The sequence below is a fragment of the Canis aureus genome, chromosome 27 (assembly GCF_053574225.1).
Source record: "Canis aureus isolate CA01 chromosome 27, VMU_Caureus_v.1.0, whole genome shotgun sequence".
Classification (NCBI taxonomy): Eukaryota; Metazoa; Chordata; class Mammalia; order Carnivora; family Canidae; genus Canis; species Canis aureus.
Genome location: NC_135637.1, coordinates 13,142,012 through 13,163,302, shown reverse-complemented (window position 1 = coordinate 13,163,302; position 21,291 = coordinate 13,142,012). Strand labels below are relative to the sequence as shown.

The 21,291-nt window shown below is 42.5% G+C and overlaps 2 protein-coding genes across 8 annotated transcripts in view; one reads left to right on the top strand and one right to left on the bottom strand.

Moving 5' to 3' along the window:
* Window positions 1-369: 369 nt before the first annotated feature.
* Window positions 370-8,420, bottom strand: ERP29 (endoplasmic reticulum protein 29). Its single transcript, XM_077875695.1, has 3 exons — window positions 8,143-8,420; window positions 3,237-3,375; window positions 370-1,198 (listed from the first exon to the last, which is right to left on the bottom strand). Exons 1-3 carry the CDS (start codon window positions 8,284-8,286, stop codon window positions 696-698), a joined length of 786 nt encoding a protein of 261 aa, XP_077731821.1. The 5' UTR covers window positions 8,287-8,420; the 3' UTR covers window positions 370-695.
* Window positions 7,844-21,291, top strand: part of TMEM116 (transmembrane protein 116) — a 145,626-nt gene continuing 132,178 nt past the window's right edge. For 2 of the 7 annotated variants that reach the window (XM_077875688.1, XM_077875685.1), the window contains exon 1: window positions 8,537-8,753. The gene's annotated coding sequence lies outside the window, so the exon portion shown is untranslated. Of the gene's footprint in view, window positions 7,944-8,534; window positions 8,754-21,291 lie in introns of those variants that run through there. The other 5 variants (XM_077875694.1, XM_077875689.1, XM_077875686.1 and 2 more) reach the window with 5 other exon arrangements.

Here is a 21,291-nt window from a genome sequence, read left to right as displayed (position 1 = left end):
GTATCATTTAGCTATCTAAATCCAACTCTTAAAAATCTGATTTTATCAGTAAAACTAAGAATTTGCTCTTTTTCATGGAATGTGGAAAATTATTACACTGAGCTTCCTTAATGTTGTTATTCCACTTCAAGGACCAGAAAGAGGATGATGCATTTTGCCACCCACAGTCAGTCCACTGGAGTTTGAACGCCAGTGGAAGGTAATAAAGGCAGTCCTTGAGCTGGGACCAGTTTCTACAGTGTTACAGGGATAGTCACTTATCCTGGTAGAGTGGAGTCCATACCAGCTTAGATTAAAAAATAAATTCAAAGGAGAAAGCATATCACAGGCCAAAGTATAATTTGTGAAAGAAAACTGAATGGCTTCAGGTCCTTTTAACCAAAACACAGAAACTTTAATTGGGTCATAATAACACCTGTCAAGGACCTGGGCAGTACACTCTTTTTTATAGCACCAATTCCTTCTGAGGGGGGATTTCACAAGCCATCTGGTAAGTGCTCTGGTTATACACCAGACTGGCGCTAGTAATGTCCTAAGCATGGTCACATCAGCGTCAATGTCCAGGTATGCTCAGATTTCCAGCTTAGTACCCCTTTAACCACCACTCTCTCATATCCCAGGAGGGTCTCTCACAGCCAACAGATTAACTCTCCCCTCTCCCCACCCCCAAACCCTGGAAAACCTGGAGTGCCTTTTTACAGCTCCTCCTTCTCGACCCCCTTCTTCTGGAAAGCAGTCAAGATGTTTAAGCTCTTCTGGAGCTCTTCCTTCTTCCCATCACTCATCTTGTTCTTCTCAATCAGCTTGGTGATCCGGGTCATTTCTGACACTGGGAAGTCCTCCCCTTGGTCTAAGACCTTTCCCATGATCTTTAGATATTGCTCAGCCCACTTCTTCTCAGTGTCCTTCACACTGGCGAGGTTGTCCTGCCCCTGCTTCAAGAGCGCCTGGCGGGCCTCCACACCTGAGGCCCTGATGAACTCCCCAGCAAGGGCATCATATGCAGGCAGGCAACCAGGCATACCCAGGTAGACTCCTTGCCCCTTTAGCCAGCGCTGGATGGCTCCAACCTTAACCACCCCACTATACAGAACTGGGTTCTCAAAGTCCCCATCCCGAAAGAGGTAGAAGACTGGGTAGTTCTCTTTGTCCAGCTTGTATTTGTCACTCAGCTCCATATTCAGCTTATCACCATAATCTGTAAACAGAAAGCAAGTATAAGGAGCAAGATCATAAGGAATGCGGGGAAGGACACTGCTATGAAGCCTATCTGAGCTGATAGCAAGAAGGATCCTGGTTGTGTCTCCTGACTTCTTAGCCACAGGGCATTAATCAACTTATTTAACCTCTCTCTCGCTCTTTTTTTTTTTTTAAAAGAATTTATTTATTCATGAGAGACACAGAGAGAGAGGGGCAGAGACTATGAAGAGGGAGAAGCAGACTCCATGCAGAGAGCCCAATGCGGGACTCGATCCTGGGACTCCGGGATCACGCCCTGAGCCAAAGGCAGGTGCTCAACCACTGAGCCACCCAGGCGTCCCTTATTTAACCTCTCAACTTTGCATTCCTCATCTGAAAAATGGGAATTCTTCTGAATATTTATTCTATGCCCACTATGTGCCAGGTTCTAAGTGCTATGGATCTAGTTATGATTAAGAGTAATAAGTTCTCTGATCAAGGAGCTTATGTTCTTTTAAAGGTAAGAAGAGAGAAGATAAACAAACATACACGATTAGTGCCAAAAAGATAAAACTAACATGGCGCGATGTGACAGTAGGTAAGGCCTACTTGGGTAGTCATGGAAGGCCTTTCTGTGGAGAGGATAGGAGCTGAAAGACCCATGTTTCAAGGAGGGAGACACATGATAATCTGGGAAGAGTGTCTCAGGTAGGAAGGTGTGAAAATGCCAAAGCTCTGAGGCAGGAATAAGCTGGGTGGCTTGAAGGATTTCAAGGGCCATTCTGGCTGGAGCTTAGTGGGCAAGGGGAACATGTGGTAGGTAGCAGGCAGAGGTGTTGGCAGGACCCAATGAGGAGATATGTGCACCTAACCTGACAGAGGTCAGTGCAATATGTGGTATTTGCTATGTTCTTCAGAACAGGTAGTAGCAGTTCCAAGGGCTGATTTTGTGACAACTGGTTTCTTATACCTTGGCAAAAGGAAACAGCCAAGGCCACCTATATTACTGGGCAGTAGTATAGGGAAGCGTGGGGTTCCAGTCCTCCTTCTGCCACTTCAAACTGTACAATCCTGAGCAAGGTACTCCAAGCATGAAGTATTGGGGTCATAGTACTTTCTTCATAAAGTTGTCACAAGGATAAGATACATGCAAAACACTTTAGCACAGTGCCCTGGCACTAAATAAATGTTTGATAAATGTCACCTGCTATTCTTCTTTTAAGCCCCGAGGGAGTGGATCTGCAGCTGAGTCAGGATTGACTACCCAGGAAAAGTGTGGTTATTATCTCTACCCAGGACCAGACTCTCTAGCTAGCTAGGGAACTGAAGCATCCCAGCTGGAGGGAAGCTGTGAGAGGGAAGAACTCATGGCACTTTGAAATAAATACTTAGGTGGAATTCTGTATGAGCTACTTCCTACTACTTCATGGCCTCAAACAAGTCATTTAATTCTTTGAGCTTCAGTTTTCCTTAAGTGTAAAAATGAAGAAAATGTGCCTCACTTTTCAGGCAGGGTTCAAGTGAAGATTCAAAATGCATGGATTGTGCATACCTTTACAGACTGTAAACCACTACGTTTTGGCAACTATTATTATTAGAGTGGTCACTGTGGTTGAGAGCTTCACTTTGATTTAGTGATAGCTCTGATGGATTTGAGTTAAAGCCAAAACCTAATAGTTTTGGTAAAAAACAGCTGAAAAGATGGAAGAAGTGACTATGGAGACCCTAGGAAGCTTGATACCTCCTCTGACCACAGTCCCCTGCAAGGAGAGCCCCAGATTCTTAGAGTAAGTTTAATGTCAGTGTGGGGTAGAGGGTGAAGGATGGGGGATTCCCTTCCCTCAGGCATCTGCAAGGATGAACTTGGGATCAAGTCTGTGGTATCAGAATCTGCTCAAGATAAGCCTACCATGGGTGCCAGATTTTTGAGGTCCTGACCCCACTTACACTGGTGTGTGGCTCAGACAGAAGTGTTGGGTATTCCACCTACAGGGAGGGAAATAATCTCTAGCTTCCTCCCCTTCTGCCCTCCACAGTCAAGATGCATTTGTCCATACCTGAGATCCCCACCTCTGCCACCAAGAGATCATCGCTGGAGGCCGAGTTTTCAGCCAGTCGCTTGAACTCATCCTGTTTCTCACCGTAGGGGTACTGGGTGTCGAACTTCACCAAGACGAACTTGCTTTTGGGAATGACCTGAGGGTACAGAGAGCTGAGCAAGTCCAGGATTCCAGAGACTTTTGGGGCTAATTCCCTTTCTCAAAGGACTCCTGTTTAAGAAAGAGTGCAAACCAAGCCTGCAGGGGAGACAAGTGCTCACACACTAATGTTCATCCATCCATCCATCCCTCAATTCATGTAACAATTTATTGGTGATGGGCACCCCATTAGATTCATAGTAATCAAAGACATATACAACACTGCTTAAAATAAACAAAGCTTAGATGTATTAAGGCCTTCTTGGTAAGATTAAAGGAACCCTTTGAAAATACTACATTTGCCCTTGGCATATCCATCATCCTAGAGGGCCTTTCTTAGTAAACAATGAACCAAAAATCTGACAAAAGTCAACCAACCAAACATCTATAAAGGGACTGGCACCCATGGAGGTGCTTTGGCTAAGGAGCTCAGAAGCTCAATCAACTCTGTAGTTTCAGGGCTCATAGGAAGTTGCTGAGAGGCAGGCTTATGACAATGTCCACTCCCTAGACCACAGTTCCCCTTGGCTAGATCTCCAGGTCCTAAACTGTCAGGGTCAAGACCTTTATTTTATTTGTGGTAAAATTCTGAACATATGACATTCACCATATCAGCCATTTTAAAGTGTACAAAACAGTAAAATTTATTCCACTAACAACAGAGTGGCACCATCACTAGTGTCTATTCCAGAACATTTTCATCACCTGAAAAGGAATCACATACCTATACACATTTTAAGCAATCACTTCCCATTCCTCTTCCCTCCCATCCCCAGGCAACCAACTATCTACTTTTTGTCTCTATGATGTCTGCTCTGATGGAATCCTACAATATGCAGCCTTTGGTACCTGGCTTCTTTCACTATCACGTTTTCAAGGTTCACTGATGTTTTAGCATGTCTCAGTATTTAATTCCTTTTTGTGGGCTAATAACATTCCATTGTATGAATATGACACATTTTATTTATCTATTCATCAGGTGATGGACATTTGGGCTGTTCCCACCTCTTGGACTATTTGTGAATAGTGCTGTTATAAACATTGTGGACAAATGTTTGTTTAAAAGCCTGTTTCCATTTCTTTTGGGTATATACCTGGGAGTGGAAATGCTTGATGATATAATTTCCTTTTTTTTAAAGATTGTATTTATTTATTCATGAGAGACACACACACAGAGAGAGAGAGAGAGAGAGGCAGAGACATAGGTAGAGGAAGAAGCAGGCTCCATGCAGGGTGCCCCATGAGGGACTCGATCCCGGGACTCCAGGATCACACCCTGGGTCGAAGGCAGGCACCAAACCACTGAGCCATCCAGGTGTCCCTGATATAGTAATTCCATGTTTAAGTTTTAGAGGAATCCCCAAGATCTTTCTTTTGATAGTTTCTCTCAATGCACAGGTTTATTCTAACTGTTCTCTCCTCCTCCTACAACTTTTTGTTTTTCTAATGAAAGTGATCAATTGGCCACTTCTGGCCAATTTTTCATCATAAGCAATCACTGTCATAATTAAGTGAAGCTGACATCATTTCAGTTTTTGTTACTCTGTTCCTCATTGTGTGTTGAAGTCCATTTGATTTTAGCTTTTAAAAAAATATTTGACATAGGAAAGGAGAAGCTACCAGAACAGATAATCTTTTAAGTGATCACTGACTTCCAAAATCTGAGCTCTGGGAGCCTAAAAGCAGGTAAGACTTTTGTTTTTGTTGTTTTAAAGATTTTATTATTTGAGAGAGTAGCCATAAGCAGGGGGAGTGGCAGAGGGAGAGAGTGAAGCAGGGAGCTTCACTTGGGCCTCTATCCCAGGACCCTGGGATCATGACCTGAGCCAAAGTCAGGTGCTCACCTGACTGAGCCACGCAGGCACCCCCGCAGGTAAAACTTAAAAATATAAATTAGATCACATCCCTCTAGCCTAAATGGCCTTATTTCAGTTCAACACAACAAGCTCATTCCCACTTAGGGCGTTTTCATTTGCTGACTTTACTGGCTGGAATACACTTTCCCCAACTACTTCCAAGATGTATATCATTCAAAGCTCAGTTTAAATGTCCCGCCCAATGGAGAGGACTCCACTCAAAATCCTAGCACTGCTTCATTTTTACCCTCCTCTATCACGTTACTCTGCTCTGCTTTCTTCACAGCATTAATCACTCTTTAAAATTCTTATCTGTGTTTGTTGTCTGTCCTCTTCACTAGAATATACATTTACAAGGACCTCGTCAGACTTGTTTTCTGCTTTATCTCTATTTCCCAAGAGTGTCTGGCATGTGGCAGATGCTGTGAAAATATTTGATAGATGAACACAAGTAGGGTAGGCTATGGTAGCAGAGGCTACATGTGTCTGGGGGGAATATTCTAAAAGAACACCACAGGATCCCTACCTTCAAAGGGCCTACATTTGTATTATGGAATAATGAATAATTATACAGTGGTCTAATACTGAAACAGAATTGAGAGGCCTCCATCTTTTATTTTGCCATTTTAAGCCATTGGCAGAATGGTTTTGAATGGCACACATTTGCACAGTGAACTTTTTCCTTTTTATTAATCAGTTTGTACCTCTTAATTGCTTTAGAAATCTGTCCTTTCTTCATCCTCAAGGAATCAACTCCACCATACCCTATATTTAGGCAACTTGCTTCTTCAAGATGCAGATTAATTTATCATTCATTCATTCATTGAATAAACAGGTACTGAGGGCCTATCACATGCCAGGCACTGTTCTAAGCAATAAAAAATAAAAATAAAAAAAAAGCAGGCAGGATCTCTTATTTCTAGTGATGGTCAAGGGCAAGAAACAAAACAAAACAAAACAAAAAAAGGTATTGGAAATTGCAAAGAGACAAAACACAGAACAAGGCCCCTGGACATACATATTACCAGGAAGCTCCCCTTCTATACAGTGGTGATGGAAGAAAGATCTAGAAAGGGAGAACACATCTGTTCATTCATTCAACACATCTGTTCATTCATTCAACAAATTATTATTAAGTATCTTTTATGTGACAGGTAACCTGCTAGGTTGTGCAGATGATCAGTGAACAAATAGACAAGGCAGTTCTTCATATTCTAGCGTGGGAGATAATAAAATAGACAAGGAGGGGATCCCTGGGGTGGTTCTGCGGTTTAGAGCCTGCCTTTGGCCCAGGGCGCGATCCTGGAGTCCTGGGATCGAGTCCCACGTCGGGCTCCCAGTGCATGGAGCCTGCTTCTCCCTCCTTTCTCTCTCTCTCTCTCTCTTTCTCCCTCTCTCTCTCTATGTCTATCATGAATAAATAAATAAATAAATCTTTAAAAAAAATAAAATAAAATATATAAGGGGATAAAATCAGTGATGAGTCCTCCACAGAGAAATCCAACTCATGTGACTGGCTCTTTTGACAGAGGGGAGAGGAAGTCAAGGAAGGTCTCAGAGAAGGTAATATTTAACCTAAGGCTGAATGATGAGAAGCAATCAGCCTTTCAAAGATTGAGCAAAGAATGTTCTAGTCAGTAGGAACTGTCAGTGCAAAGGGTCTAGGTCAGTAATGAGCTAGAAATATTCAACGGACAGAAGGCATGTACGGCTGGAGCAGAGGGAACAGAAAGGAGAATGATTAGAAGAGGAAAGGCTAAGCAGTGAGACCTGCAAGAATACTGTAATGAAAGCCATGACCAGGGTGGTAGCAATAAAAACAGACAGACACCAACTGATTAGGAAATACTACTGACTTTACGGTGCAAAATTTCCTTTTAAGTCACACTTGATCTGTGATATTATCCCATTCCCGCTTTTGGGGAGTAGGGTGTAACTGTCCCAATGAAGACCCCAAAAGTACAGGGTGCTGTGGGGTGTGCCTGACAACCATCCAGCCATACCTACACTTTTAAATATGTAAGCCACAGGTGCCAAATCCAGGACAATGAACCCTTTTGAGAATAAAAAGTTCAATCGCTTGAGACAGATTTAGAACTCCACTTTCTTGTTTCACTTCCCAGCAATGGGTACAAATTAAGAAAATAAAACGAATGGCTTCTCTCTCAATGCTTAGTTTCCCCATCTCGCAGGCTAAGTTGAAAGCTACCAGTGGGTGAAGACAGGTGCAAGAGGAGGGAGCTGGGGCTGCGTTCAGCCTTCAACATTTCCAACATCCATTTACCCAGGCGAATCCTTCCACGTCTTGACCCAATTTTACTTCATTTTGTTCCCAGGCCCAAAATATTCCCTAGAGTTCCCTTATTCTTAACGCTTGCACTTCTCGGGAAGACACAGGATAGCTGAGCATTGTTTGCGTACTGCAAAGCCGGCTGCGCTCTACCCCGCAGGAGGAGGGGCGCAGCAATGCCAGTTAACGAGCCGGGTTTCCAACCACCTCCTCCCCCACTTCCCTCGCCCCACCACAGCCGGAGCTCGGCGGCGACCGCTTCGCACCGCCCTCCAGGCCTCCCACTTGGGATTCGAGGATTGGATCTCGCCCGGCACCGCCCTCTCCCCTTAGGTGAGGGGAAGGGGCGGCGGGTTCCGTAGACTGCAAGTCTACGGCTCTCCTGGAAAAGAGGGGAGTACAAATACTGCAAGGGCAAGGGTGCGCGGGGACCCTGGCTCCCGTGTGCCCCATGGTCGCGGTATGGCCCCGGTCCAGAGCCCACCCCCCTTTAGGATGGTGAGAAGTCCTGGGCTCGTCACTACAGACCACCTTCCGCCAGCCCTGTCTCCTTCCCCACGGGTGTGCGCTCCCCTGGGCGCTCAGGTGCACCTGCGCGCGACTCCCCCACCCCCGTTACCTTGTAGAAAGTGACTGTGTCCAGGGGCAGGGCGCCCTTGGTGTGCAGGCCGCTGCCGCCATGCGGAGCGGAGAGGAGCAGGAGGAACAGGAGAAGGGGAAACAGTGGGGACAGAGAAGCGGCGCGGGGCACGCCGGCAGCCATAACGCCGGATTCTGGCAGTGCGAGCTAGGAAGGCTGTAGTGGAGAAAACGCGGAGGGGGGCGTCACGTGACTAGCAGGGCCGGCTGGGAGGCGCGCACGTGTACCGCCTGGGAGGCTCGCGCCGGCCCAGGGCAGGAGGGAGGGGCCACGTGAGGGGCGGGGAGACCAGGCTGCCACGCGCGCGCACTCGCCGAAGCTCGCGCAGGCCTGCGGCGTGGGGGCGGGGCCGCGTGTAGCGGGTGGCGGGAAGGGGCGGCTGCGCACGCGCGCTCGGCGAGGCTCGCCGTCGGCCCGCTCTTTTCCCGTCCTCCTCTCCTCTCCGTGAGGAGAGGCTCCGAGCGCGTGCCCGGCGTCTTGCAGCGATTACTTTGCTCTCTTTCCTCCGCTTCGAAGATGACGAGGCTGGCCATCGTTTCTTCCTGCTTTTGGCCCTGCAGGCAGTCCGTTGGGACCTGCTACTACTTTAGGTTAGTCTGTCAGTGTGTGGTACCACCCTCACGCGGTGGGCATACTCCCCCAGCTCCCTTAGCCAGGACCCAAGTAGGTCGCGCGGACGCTGCTGCCGGTCAGCATGGCGGTCAGGGCCCCCTCCGAGCCCTGCCCAGCGCCTGCCCTGTGGGGCATGCCTCAGCGGCGAGACGCCAGGCTCCGGTACAAGCAGGCTTTACTGAAAGTGGGGCACTCGCGCAGCTACGTCCTAGGCTCCCCGGGGTCTTCAAAACAAGAGTCCTAATAACTCTACACCCTAGATGTTTGTTCAGATGTGTGGTTTACACTGGATCCCTTTTGCCTGCGGGAATACAGAATAGAGATGAATGAGATAGAGCTCTGGACTGAAGGAACTCCTGGTGTTGCGGAGAAGATAGTAACAACAACCACTACAGTGTTGTGAAAACACGTGGAAATCCAGTCAGTCACGCTAAGGAGTGTCAAGGAAAGTTAGAGACAGGAAATGACTTCTGAACCGGATCGTGAAGGAGGAGGAGGAGGAGGCATCGACAAGACAAAAACACCAAAGGATATTTCTAGAAAGGGAAAAAACATGATGAATCTGTAAGGGTAAACTGAGGCACTTTGCAAAAGGTCTCATCAGGCTGAAGGGTTTGGAGCCACCACAGGTGTTAATGAGAATGAAGTTGGATTTGCTCTCACTGAGGAGTGAAGGGAGTGGACCGAAAGGAAGAAGGTTGAAGGCAGGGAGACTAATTAAGGGTCAATTGCAGTAGTCTAGATGAGAGGGTTTAAGGTCCTGCAGTAGGACACAACGAGAGGCATGGGTGGAATTGAGAAATTTTGTGATGTAGAATTCATAAAACTTTATAAACAAATGGATGTGAGGGAAAGAGAATAATTTATATGTACATATTGAGGGGCTTAGCACCATATTAACCATTTTGTATATCTAATAAGTGTGTGTGTGTGTATATAAAGTAGTCTCCAAAGATCATAGGATCCAATCATGGGTAACCAGTTTATATAGAAATTTTGAAAGAATGAGTCAATATATGTATGTGTTTTGGAGGTTTGGAAAAATTTCGGTTTGCCCTAATACGTTATTAAATAAAATGACCCACATAGACACTGATAGAAGCAGAAGGGGGAATTCTGAGCTAAAGTGGTTAAAGAAGGCTTCATGTAGGAAGTGGAAAAGGAGTTAAACCTTGGATGAAAGAACATCTTAGGTGGAGAACAAATGAAAACGGAGCAGAAATGGAAATAAGCATGATGGTTTTGGAAGACTGATTTGGCTGGAGAGACTTCTCAAAACATTTTCTTAAAGATTTTATTCATTTAAAAAAAAGATTTTATTCATTTATTTGAGAGAGGGAGCAGAAGCAGACTCCCCGCTGAGCACAGAGCCCGATGCAAGGCTCAATCCCAGGACCCTGAGATCATGGCCTGAGCAGAAGGCAGATGCTTAACCATTCGAGCCACCCAAGTGCCCCTAGTAAGACAGTTATAAGCCCAGGTAGGGGAAAGTCTTGAAAAGCCAAGATTTTTCTCATTAGGCCTGTACTCAATAAGGAGCTATGAAGAGATTTAGAACCCTTTATAAGATGTTTAGACTACTTTTAAATTATTCACTTCTGAACAAGTAAATGCTTTGGGTACACCTAGTTAGCATGATCAATCAGGAATGGCTTTCTAGTCATAGTTTTGAAGTAGGTTTTGAGAAAAGTGAAGGAAGAAGATTGGTTGGGAAGGGAGGGGAAATATTGGTACCATTGCTATGAATTGCAGCAATTCAATACAGTACAATACGTGTCTCAATACTTCCTTTTAGTAGTGCCCTGGTCCCAGTTGATTGCTTTATAATATGATTAGATTCTTAGCTTCAGGACCCTGATGACAATCTACACAAATAAGTCAGGTGTAATTCTCTATATTTAGGAAGTTACATAATTCCATAGTTGACACTAATGTGGAAAATCAGAAGGCTCACCCTGGGTATTGTAGAGAAGAAGCAGGACATGTTAAGTTGATGCAAGATGGTTGAGCCCAATGGTCAATAAAGAATTCTTGAGACATTTTATGGTTCAAGAAGGTGTTTTTATTATAGTGCAGCAACAGGACCTATGGGCATAAAGAGCTGCACTGGGGTTGTGAGGAGTAACTGATTATATACTTTTAAGTTGAGAGGGTTAGAGATAGTGTAAGTCTGGAAGGAATTTGGAAGCTAGGTTTCTAGGATCTTGAGGCGTTATTTACTACTGTTTAGTAAAACCTTAGTCATGAGATCCTTCAGCTGTATTATCAGTGGGCCATGTGTTTGGAGGATGATTGCTAACACATCTTAAGTGGGCAGAGAAGTTTCCAAAGAGATTTTCATCTGTTAAAGTAGACTTTACAAGATCCTGGAGGTCAGAGTAATGTCATGCTAAGGTTACCTTTTGCCTCTAGCAAAGTATTAAAATTGAGGCAGTTGAGTTCCTGGAGGAAGGTCCCTGCCAGTTTCAAGTACTTGTTAGCTGTAAGTTATAAGGAAGTTTAATTGTTTCTATATTTGTTTTGCCTCAATTCTCCCCATCAAAATGAGTATACGCTTGATGCCATGTAGCAGCTGGAATAAAGAGAAAAGTGGTCTGCTAAGGCAACTAATAAATAAATTTAAGTCTTTTTCTTCTAACATCATCAAGCTGGTGTATCCCCAGTGTCATTGTCTTCTTTGCTATTCCTTGTATACACAAGGCATGTTCCTTCCTCAGGGCCTTTGTACTGGCTTTCTCCCTCTAAAACTTTTCCTTAAGATAGTCATATGACTGCCTCCTTCAGTTCCCTTAAGTATTTCCTCAAATGTTAACTTCCTAAGATCTACCCTGACCATCCTTTAAAAAAAATTACTCCTGGGATCCCTGGGTGGCGCAGCGGTTTAACGCCTGCCTTTGGCCCAGGGCGCAATCCTGGAGACCCGGGATCGAATCCCACGTCGAGCTCCCGGTGCATGGAGCCTGCTTCTCCCTCTGCCTATGTCTCTGCCTCTCTCTCTCTGTGTGTGTGTGTGTGTGACTATCATAAATAAATAAAAATTTTAAAAAAATTACTCCTTCTGGTAGGGACTACTTAGTGCTGGGCCTTGCATATGTGACTTTTTCTTCTGTGCTGGAGGCCTCTGCTGCATCCGTGTTATGCCAGATCCTCAGTCAGGCCAGGAAGCATCTGAGCTTAATCCCCCCTCTTATTTATTGGGGCAGGAGATACTGGAGCAGCACTGTATGTCTTGTGCCTGGCATTGTTCAATCCAGATGTCAGTTTTGGGATAGGAAGAATAACCCAGAACCCAGGAACAAACCGGGTCCCAATGATCAATACAAGTTCTACCTAATCAGTGAATGTATATTACAGGAACTGAAGAAAGAAGGTCCAGGATTTTTTTAAAAAGATTTATTTATTCATGAGAGAGACAGAGAGGCAGAGACATAGGCAGAGGGAGAAGGAGGCCTCCTGCGGGGAGCCTGATGCAGGACTCGATCGCAGAACCCCAGGATCATGACCTGAGCCAAAGGCAGATGCTCAACCACTGAGCCACCCAGGTGCCCCAGAGGTCCAGCATTTTAAATGAAATGTTTCACTATAAAGCTGCTTAGAATGAAGGTCTTCTAGAAGTTATTGGCACAATTTTCCACTTATCTAGGAAATATTTCCCCTCTAACTGCACGAAATCATGTTTGTGTTTTGTGTTGGGGTTTATACTGATTAATAAATATCTAAACTTGAAAAAAAATTGCTCCTTCCTGATACCTCCTTGCTTCACATCCCCCTTTTTTTTCTCCATAGCACTTTTCAGCTTGCTAACATACTACATAATTTGCTTATTTTTCATATTATGTGCTCCCATGAGGACTAGATTTGTCTTTGTGTTTTTGTCTCTTTGGGTTAAGGTACTATATCCCCCCACCTGGCATATGAGAGTACTCAGTACATACTTGTTCACTGAATAAATCAATCAATGAAAGAGAAACTGTTCCATGGCTGTCTCTCAAAATTCATTAGCTCTTTTTACATTCCTTTCTTAAAACCTCATCCTGTTCCCCAGAGATATTCCATCTCTTAGAGCTAATTGTTTTTACCTCGTAAATTTTTGTTGGTGTTGTTGCTAACACTAATTCTTTTGAGACAGATGAACACTTAAATTAAGAACAAAGCTAAAAAAAAAAAAAAGAACAAAGCTGTTTTCATCTGTTAAAAATTATTATGGAAGGAAGATTTACCAGCAGTAGGATTTTCTTCAAGCCGCATCTTCCTTTAAGAATTCTTTCATTATTGGGGTGCCAGGGTAGCTCAGTTGGTTGAGCATCTGCCAGCTCCAGTAGTAATCTTGGAGTCCTGGGATATAGCCCCATACTGGGCTCCCTGGTGAGAGAGTCTGCTTCTCCCTCTCCTTCTGCCACTCCCTCTGCAACTCCTCCTTGCTTTTGCTCATGTGCGTGCTCTCTCTCTCGCTCTCTCTCAAAATCTTAAAGATTCTTTTGGGCACCTGGGTTGGATCAGCCAGTTAAGCATCTGCCTTTGGTTCAGGTCATGATTTCCGGGTCCTGGGATCAAGCCCTGCATCAGACTCCCAGCTCAGTGAGGAGCGTGCTTCTCCCTCTCCAACTGCCTCTCCCCCAGCTCATGCTCTCTCATTCTCTCTCCCTCAAATAAAGTCTTTAAAAAATGAATTCTTTCAATATTAAAAAAATTCTTTCAATGTTTCAATATTTAACAACTACTTGCTGTACATTTTACATGTACCATATACTCTTCTGAGGGCAAGGTGCTTAGATGTGCTCCCGCAGACCTAGTTAAGGAAACCAACATTAAATAATCACACAAATAAATATATAATTACAAATTGTGATAATTTCTGGAAAGAAAAGTTGAAGGCCTATGAAAAAATATGATGGAGGGGTCAATTGGGGTTGGAGTTCATGAAAAACTTCTACAAACAAGTATATGTAAGCTGAGATAAGACCTGAAGGATGAATAGGATTCAGCTCTCAAGAAACTTACTCTTTGGCAGCCTCAGTGGCCCAGCAGTTTAGCGCCGCCTTCACCTGGGGTGTGATCCTGGAGACCTGGGATCCAGTTCCATGTCAGGCTCCCTGCATTGAGGCTGCTTCTCCCTCTGCCTGTGTCTCTGCCTCTCTCTCCTCTCTCTCTGTCTGTCATGAATAAATAACTAAAAAATCTTAAAAAAAAAAAAAAAACTTGTGTGATGAGAAAGACATTAAATAATTATAAATAAATTTGAAATTGTAGATTTTTGGAAAAGAAAACAGCCAATGAGAAAGTTCTAGAGTGAGAAAAAACTTGAAAAATTTGAGAACTAAAAGAATGCCACTCTGAAATTTATACTTTAGTAGCAAAGTCATCACAGAAGGAGGTTATAAGTGCAGAGATTAGGGAAGAATATTTGTTGCAGCGTTGTTTATGGAAGCAAAAAAAAAAAAAAAAAAAGGAAAGAAAGAAAAAGGAGAAAAGGAAGAAAAAACCTGGAAACAACTCACGTGTCTCTGAGAACAGGTGTTAGATATATAGTATATGTGCTGCCAAAGCGAGCACAAGTGTTAGATATATAATCTTTTTTTTTTTTAAGTGGGCTCAACGCCCAATATGGGACCTGAACTTAACACCCCAAGGTGAAGAGTTTTATGCTCTACTGACTCCAGGTGCCCCTAGAGAAATAATCTTATATAAAATATACCTATCAGAATAGGTTAGAACTATTTCCCCGAAATACTAAGAATGTGTACAGAAATATGTGACCTCATTTTTAAAACCCTACAACCATAACTTAACATAAACATAACCCCTATTATGTATGTAGTATTTAGACATGGTTTTGTTTTTGTTGCAAAAAGTAAACTTTATCTGAAGCAAATAAGAAGATCATGGGAAATAGCTTCTAAAGTTGTGACTCCCCAAGAGCAGGTGAATGGGTGCTTTTTGTTTAGGGTTAAGATGAATAGTTACTTAGTTTTTATTTATTTTTTAGTAATCTCTATACCCACCATGGGGCTCAAACTCACAAGTTGCATGTTCTTCCAACTGAGCCAGCCAGGTGCCCCAGATGAATATTTAGATAGGGAGGCCTTGTCATTGTATGTAGAGGTGGGCATAAATTCATGCTTGCACCTTAAGGAAACATGCCTATACATACATTGTGTGTTATGTAAATTAGGCAGAAGCTCTTCCTTGGGCAGAGATTTTAGTGTTATAATGAGGTGAAGATAATTACAGGTCATTCCATGGTCACTCCATGGTCCATAAAGGGTTTAGCTCAACTAGGTGTTCTGGGCTTGTGGGTGGTCTTGTCAGGGAAATTGCTGTTGCCTGAGGGGTGGTTTCAGTTTTCATTTGCCTGTTCCTTGGTGCATGCTTCCAGTGACCCGAAGAATTATCAGGTCTTTTGTCCCTATTTGGATTTTTTTTTTCCTATTTGGATATTTTAAAGATTTTATTTATTCATTTTAGACACAGAGAGAGAGTCAGAGACCTAGGCAGAGGAAGAAGCAGGCTGTCTGACAGGAGCCCGATGCAGGACTAGATTCCAGGACCCTGGGATCACTACCTGACTAAATGCAGGTGTCCCCCCTATTTGGATATTTTAACAAGAAAAGAAAGATGTAGAGAAATACGTTAGTATTGGGATCCCTGGGTGGCGCAGCGGTTTGGCGCCTGCCTTTGGCTCAGGGCGCAATCCTGGAGACCCGGGATCGAATCCCACATCGGGCTCCTGGTGCCTGCTTCTCCCTCTGCCTATGTCTCTGCCTCTCTCTGTGACTATCATAAGTAAATAAAAATAAAATAAAAAGAAATACATTAGTCTTTTAGTATTGGTTACAGTCCAGGGGAATGGAGAGAAAGAAAATAAGACTAATGAAAGAGAAAAAGTTATGGGGCAGCCCAGGTGGCTCAGCATTTTAACGCTGCCTTCGGCCCAAGGCCTGATCCTGGAGACCTGGGATCGAGTCCCATGTTGGGCTCCCTGCATGGAGCCTGCTTCTCCCTCTACCTTGTGTCTCTGCCTCTCTCTCTCTCTCTCTCTCTCTTTGTGTCTCTCATGAATAAATAAATAAAATCTTAAAAACAAAGAAAAAGTTATGGAATAATGTTGAGGAAAACGTAGAATATAAAATACTAGTGTACAATTACTACAAATATGTAGAAGCTGAATGTGTGTGGGTACAAGGACTTAAAGTAACATCAATAAATAAAACACTTCTGACTAAATGAAGAGATTGTAGAAAATTTTATCGTTGATTTCTGTTGTCTTAATATTGTTTTTTTTTTCAATGAAGTAACATTTAAAAAAATCAGAGATTTTAACACCATGGATCAAATATTTCAAGAGATGTTTTTCTTCTTTTGTCCCACTTTGAATTCATGTTATTTTCTTTTATTTTATGTACTCTTTTAAGTCACCTAAAATACTATCTAGGTCAAAGTGGGGATATAAGTAAGTAAATGAAAGTAACCTAGCTCTTGCCAGTCTCTTCCCCTTTAAATCTATACTGCACACTGCCAACATGTTATTATAATATTATCATGTAAAATGGGGATAATAATAATACTTGTCTCATTGGATTGTGAGTGGATTAAATTAGTTAATACTAATTTAAATTAGTTAACACTACTTATAGAGGATTTATGACAGTATCTGCCTTATGGTACATATTTGCTTAAAGACCAGCTATTATGGTTATTATGTCATACCACTTGTCTTGAAAATTTGTTTGATTAAAAAATTTATAGTGGCATTTTGGCAGGATAAAATGCAAATGCAAGAGCTTCCAAAATCTATTTATAAATCAAATAGTCTAAATAAAAATTACGTTTATAATACCACATGCAGCTACTGAACTCTTGAAATGTGGCTATTCTAAATTGAGATGTTGTTTTTTTTAAATTTGTTTTATTTAAGTTCGATTTGCCAACATGTAGTATATCACCCAGTGCTCATCTCATCAAGTGCACTACTCAGTGCCCATCACCCAGTTAATCCCTACCCCCGGCCACCTCGCCTTCCATGACTCTTTGTTTCCCAGAGTTAGGAGTCTCTCATGGTTTGTCTCCCTCTCTAATAATTCCCACTCAGTTCCCCTCCTTTCCCTTATAATCCCTTTCACTATTTCTTATATTCCCCATATGAGTGAAACCATATGATGATTGTCCTTCTCCGATTGACTTATTTTACTCAGTATAATACCCTCCAGGTCCATCCACGTCGAAGCAAATGGTGGGTATTTGTCCTTTCTGATGACTGAGTAATATTCATTGTATATATGTGTGTGTGTGTGTGTATATATATATATATCCATCCACATCTTCTTTATCCATTCATCTGTCGAAGGGCATTGTGGCTCCATCTACAGTTAGGCTATTGTGGATATTGTTGCTATGAATGTGGGGGTGCAGGTGTCCCGGTGTTTCACTACATACATCTGTATCTTTGGGGGAGATACCCAGTAGTGCAATTGCTGGGTCGTAGGGTAGCTCTATTTTTAACTTTTTGAGGAGACTCCACACAGTTTTCCAGAGTGGCTGTACCAGTTTACATTCCCACCAACAGTGCAAGAGGGTGTTCTCCTTTCTCCACATCCTCTCCCAACATTTGTTGTTTCCTGTCTTGTTAATTTTTGCCGTTCTCACTGGTGTGAGGTGGTATCTCATTGTGGTTCTAATATTTATTTCTCTGATGGCAAGAGATGTGGAGCATTTTCTCATGTGCTTGTTGGCCATGTGTATGTCTTCTTTGGTGAAATTTATGTTCATGTCTTTTGCCTATTTTATGATTTTTTTTTTTGTTTCTTGGGTGTTGAGTTTGATAAGTTCTTTATAGATCTTGGATACTAGCTCTTTATCTGCTATGTCATTTGCAAATATCTTCTCCCATTCTGTAGGTTGTCTTTTAGTTTTGGTGACTGTTTCTTTTCCTGTGCAGAAGCTTTTTATCCTGAGTAAGTCCCAATTGGTCATTTCTGCTTTTGTTTCCCTTGCCTTCATAGATGTATCTTGGAGAAGTTACTGTGGCCCAAAAAGGTTGTTGCCTGTGTTCTCTTCCAGGATTTTGGTGGATTCTTGCCTCACATGTAGATATTTCAACCATTTTCAGTTTATCTTTGTGTATGGTGTAAGAGAATGGTCCAGTTTCATTCTTCTGCACATGACTGTCCAATTTCCCCAGCACCATTTATTGAAGAAACTGTCCTTTTTCCAGTGGATAGTCTTTCCCGCTTTGTCAAATATTAGTCGACCACAGAGTTGAGTGCCCATTTCTGGGTTTTCTATTCTGTTCTATTGATCTGTGTGTCCATTTTTGTGCCTGTACCACGCGTCTTAATGATCACAACTTTGTAATACAGCTTGAAATCTGGCATTGTGATGCCCCCGTCATGGTTTTCTTTTTCAATATTCTTCTGGGTATTTGGGATCTTTTTTTTTTTTTTTAAGAGATTTTATTTATTTATTTATTTATTTATTTATTTATTTTATTTTTTCTTTTATAGGGTTGTTTATTTTTTTTATTTTTTTAATTTATTTTTTATTGGTGTTCAATTTACTAACATACAGAATAACCCCCAGTGCCCGTCACCCATTCACTCCCACCCCCCGCCCTTCTCCCCTTCTACCACCCCTAGTTCGTTTCCCAGAGTTAGCAGTCTTTACGTTCTGTCTCCCTTTCTGATATTTCCCACACATTTCTTCTCCCTTCCCTTATATTCCCTTTCACTATTATTTATATTCCCCAAATGAATGAGAACATATAATGTTTGTCCTTCTCCGACTGACTTACTTCACTCAGCATAATACCCTCCAGTTCCATCCACGTTGAAGCAAATGGTGGGTATTTGTCATTTCTAATAGCTGAGTAATATTCCATTGTATACATAAACCACATCTTCTTTATCCATTCATCTTTCGTTGGACACTGAGGCTCCTTCCACAGTTTGGCTATCGTGGCCATAGCTGCTATAAACATTGGGGTGCAGGTGTCCCGGCGTTTCATTGCATTTGTTTCTTTGGGGTAAATCCCCAAGTGCAATTGCTGGGTCGTAGGGCAGGTATATTTTTAACTGTTTGAGGAACCTCCACACAGTTTTCCAGAGTGGCTGCACCAGTTCACATTCCCACCAACAGTGTAAGAGGGTTCCCTTTTCTCCGCATCCTCTCCAACATTTGTGGTTTCCTGCCTTGTTAATTTTCCCCATTCTCACTGGTGTGAGGTGGTATCTCATTGTGGTTTTGATTTGTATTTCCCTGATGGCAAGTGATGCAGAGCATTTTCTCATATGCATGTTGGCCATGTCTATGTCTTCCTCTGTGAGATTTCTGTTCATGTCTTTTGCCCATTTCATGATTGGATTGTTTGTTTCATTGCTGTTGAGTTTAATAAGTTCTTTATAGATCTTGGAAACTAGCCCTTTATCTGATATGTCATTTGTAAATACCTTCTCCCATTCTGTAGGTTGTCTTTGAGTTTTGTTGACTGTATCCTTTGCTGTGCAAAAGCTTCTTATCTTGATGAAGTCCCAATAGTTCATTTTTGCTTTTGTTTCTTTTGCCTTCGTGGATGTATCTTGCAAGAAGTTACTATGGCCGAGTTCAAAAAGGGTGTTGCCTGTGTTCTTCTCTAGGATTTTGATGGAATCTTGTCTCACATTTAGATCTTTCATCCATTTTGAGTTTATCTTTGTGTATGGTGAAAGAGAGTGGTCTAGTTTCATTCTTCTGCATGTGGATGTCCAATTTTCCCAGCACCATTTATTTATTTTTTTTTTTTTGTTTTTCTTTTTTTTTTTTTTTTTAGTTTTTTTTTTTTTTATTGGTGTTCAATTTACTAACATACAGAATAACACCCAGTGCCCGTCACCCATTCACTCCCACCCCCCGCCCTCCTCCCCTTCCACCACCCCTAGTTCGTTTCCCAGAGTTAGCAGTCTTTATGTTCTGTCTCCCTTTCTGATATTTCCCACACATTTCTTCTCCCTTCCCTTATTTTCCCTTTCACTATTATTTATATTCCCCAAATGAATGAGAACATATAATGTTTGTCCTTCTCCGACTGACTTACTTCACTCAGCATAATACCCTCCAGTTCCATCCACGTTGAAGCAAATGGTGGGTATTTGTCATTTCTAATAGCTGAGTAATATTCCATTGTATACATAAACCACATCTTCTTTATCCATTCATCTTTCGTTGGACACCGAGGCTCCTTCCACAGTTTGGCTATCGTGGCCATTGCTGCTAGAAACATCGGGGTGCAGGTGTCCCAGCGTTTCATTGCATTTGTATCTTTGGGGTAAATCCCCAACAGTGCAATTGCTGGGTCGTAGGGCAGGTATATTTTTAACTGTTTGAGGAACCTCCACACAGTTTTCCACAGTGGCTGCACCAGTTCACATTCCCACCAACAGTGTAAGAGGGTTCCCTTTTCTCCACATCCTCTCCAACATTTGTTGTTTCCTGCCTTGTTAATTTTTCCCATTCTCACTGGTGTGAGGTGGTATCTCATTGTGGTTTTGATTTGTATTTCCCTGATGGCAAGTGATGCAGAGCATTTTCTCATGCCAGCACCATTTATTGAAGAGACTGTCTTTCTTCCAATAGATAGTCTTTCCTCCTTTATCGAATATTAGTTGACCATAAATTTCAGGGTCCACTTCTGTATTCTCTATTCTGTTCCACTGATCTATGTGTCTGTTTTTGTGCCAGTACCACACTGTCTTGATGACCACAGCTTTGTAGTACAACCTGAAATCTGGCATTGTGATGCCCCCAGATATGGTTTTCTTTTTTAAAATTCCCCTGGCTATTTGGGGTCTTTTCTGATTCCACACAAATCTTAAAATAATTTGTTCTAACTCTCTGAAGAAAGTCCATGGTATTTTGATAGGGATTGCATTAAACGTGTATATTGCCCTGGGTAACATTGACATTTTCACAATATTAATTCTGCCAATCCATGAGCATGGAATATTTTTCCATCTCTTTGTGTCTTCCTCAATTTCTTTCAGAAGTGTTCTATAGTTTTGAGGGTATAGATCCTTTACATCTTTGGTTAGGTTTATTCCTAGGTATCTTATGCTTTTGGGTGCAATTGTAAATGGGATTGACTCCTTAATTTCTCTTTCTTCAGTCTCATTGTTAGTGTATAGAAATGCCACTGATTTCTGGGCATTGATTTTGTATCCTGCCATGCTACCGAATTGCTGTATGAGTTCTAGCAATCTTGGGGTGGAGACTTTTGGGTTTTCTATGTAGAGTATCATGTCATCGGTGAAGAGGGAGAGTTTGACTTCTTCTTTGCTAATTTGAATGCCTTTAATGTCTTTTTGTTGTCTGATTGCTGAGGCTAGGACTTCCAGTACTATGTTGAACAGCAGTGGTGAGAGTGGACATCCGTGTCTTGTTCCTGATCTTAGGGGAAAGGCTCCCAGTGCTTCCCCATTGTGAATGATATTTGCTGTGGGCTTTTCATAGATGGCTTTTAAGATGTTGAGGAATGTTCCCTCTATCCCT

Coding starts and splice junctions, on each gene's coding strand:
- ERP29 (XM_077875695.1), bottom strand. CDS start 8,286: ATGGCTGCCGGCGTGCCCCGCGCCGCTTCTCTGTCCCCACTGTTTCCC. Junction 3,376..8,142: donor ACACAGTCACTTTCTACAAG/GTAACGGGGGTG, acceptor CTGTACCCTCAG/GTCATTCCCAAAAGCAAGTT. Junction 1,199..3,236: donor GGCAGAGGTGGGGATCTCAG/GTATGGACAAAT, acceptor TTCTGTTTACAG/ATTATGGTGATAAGCTGAAT.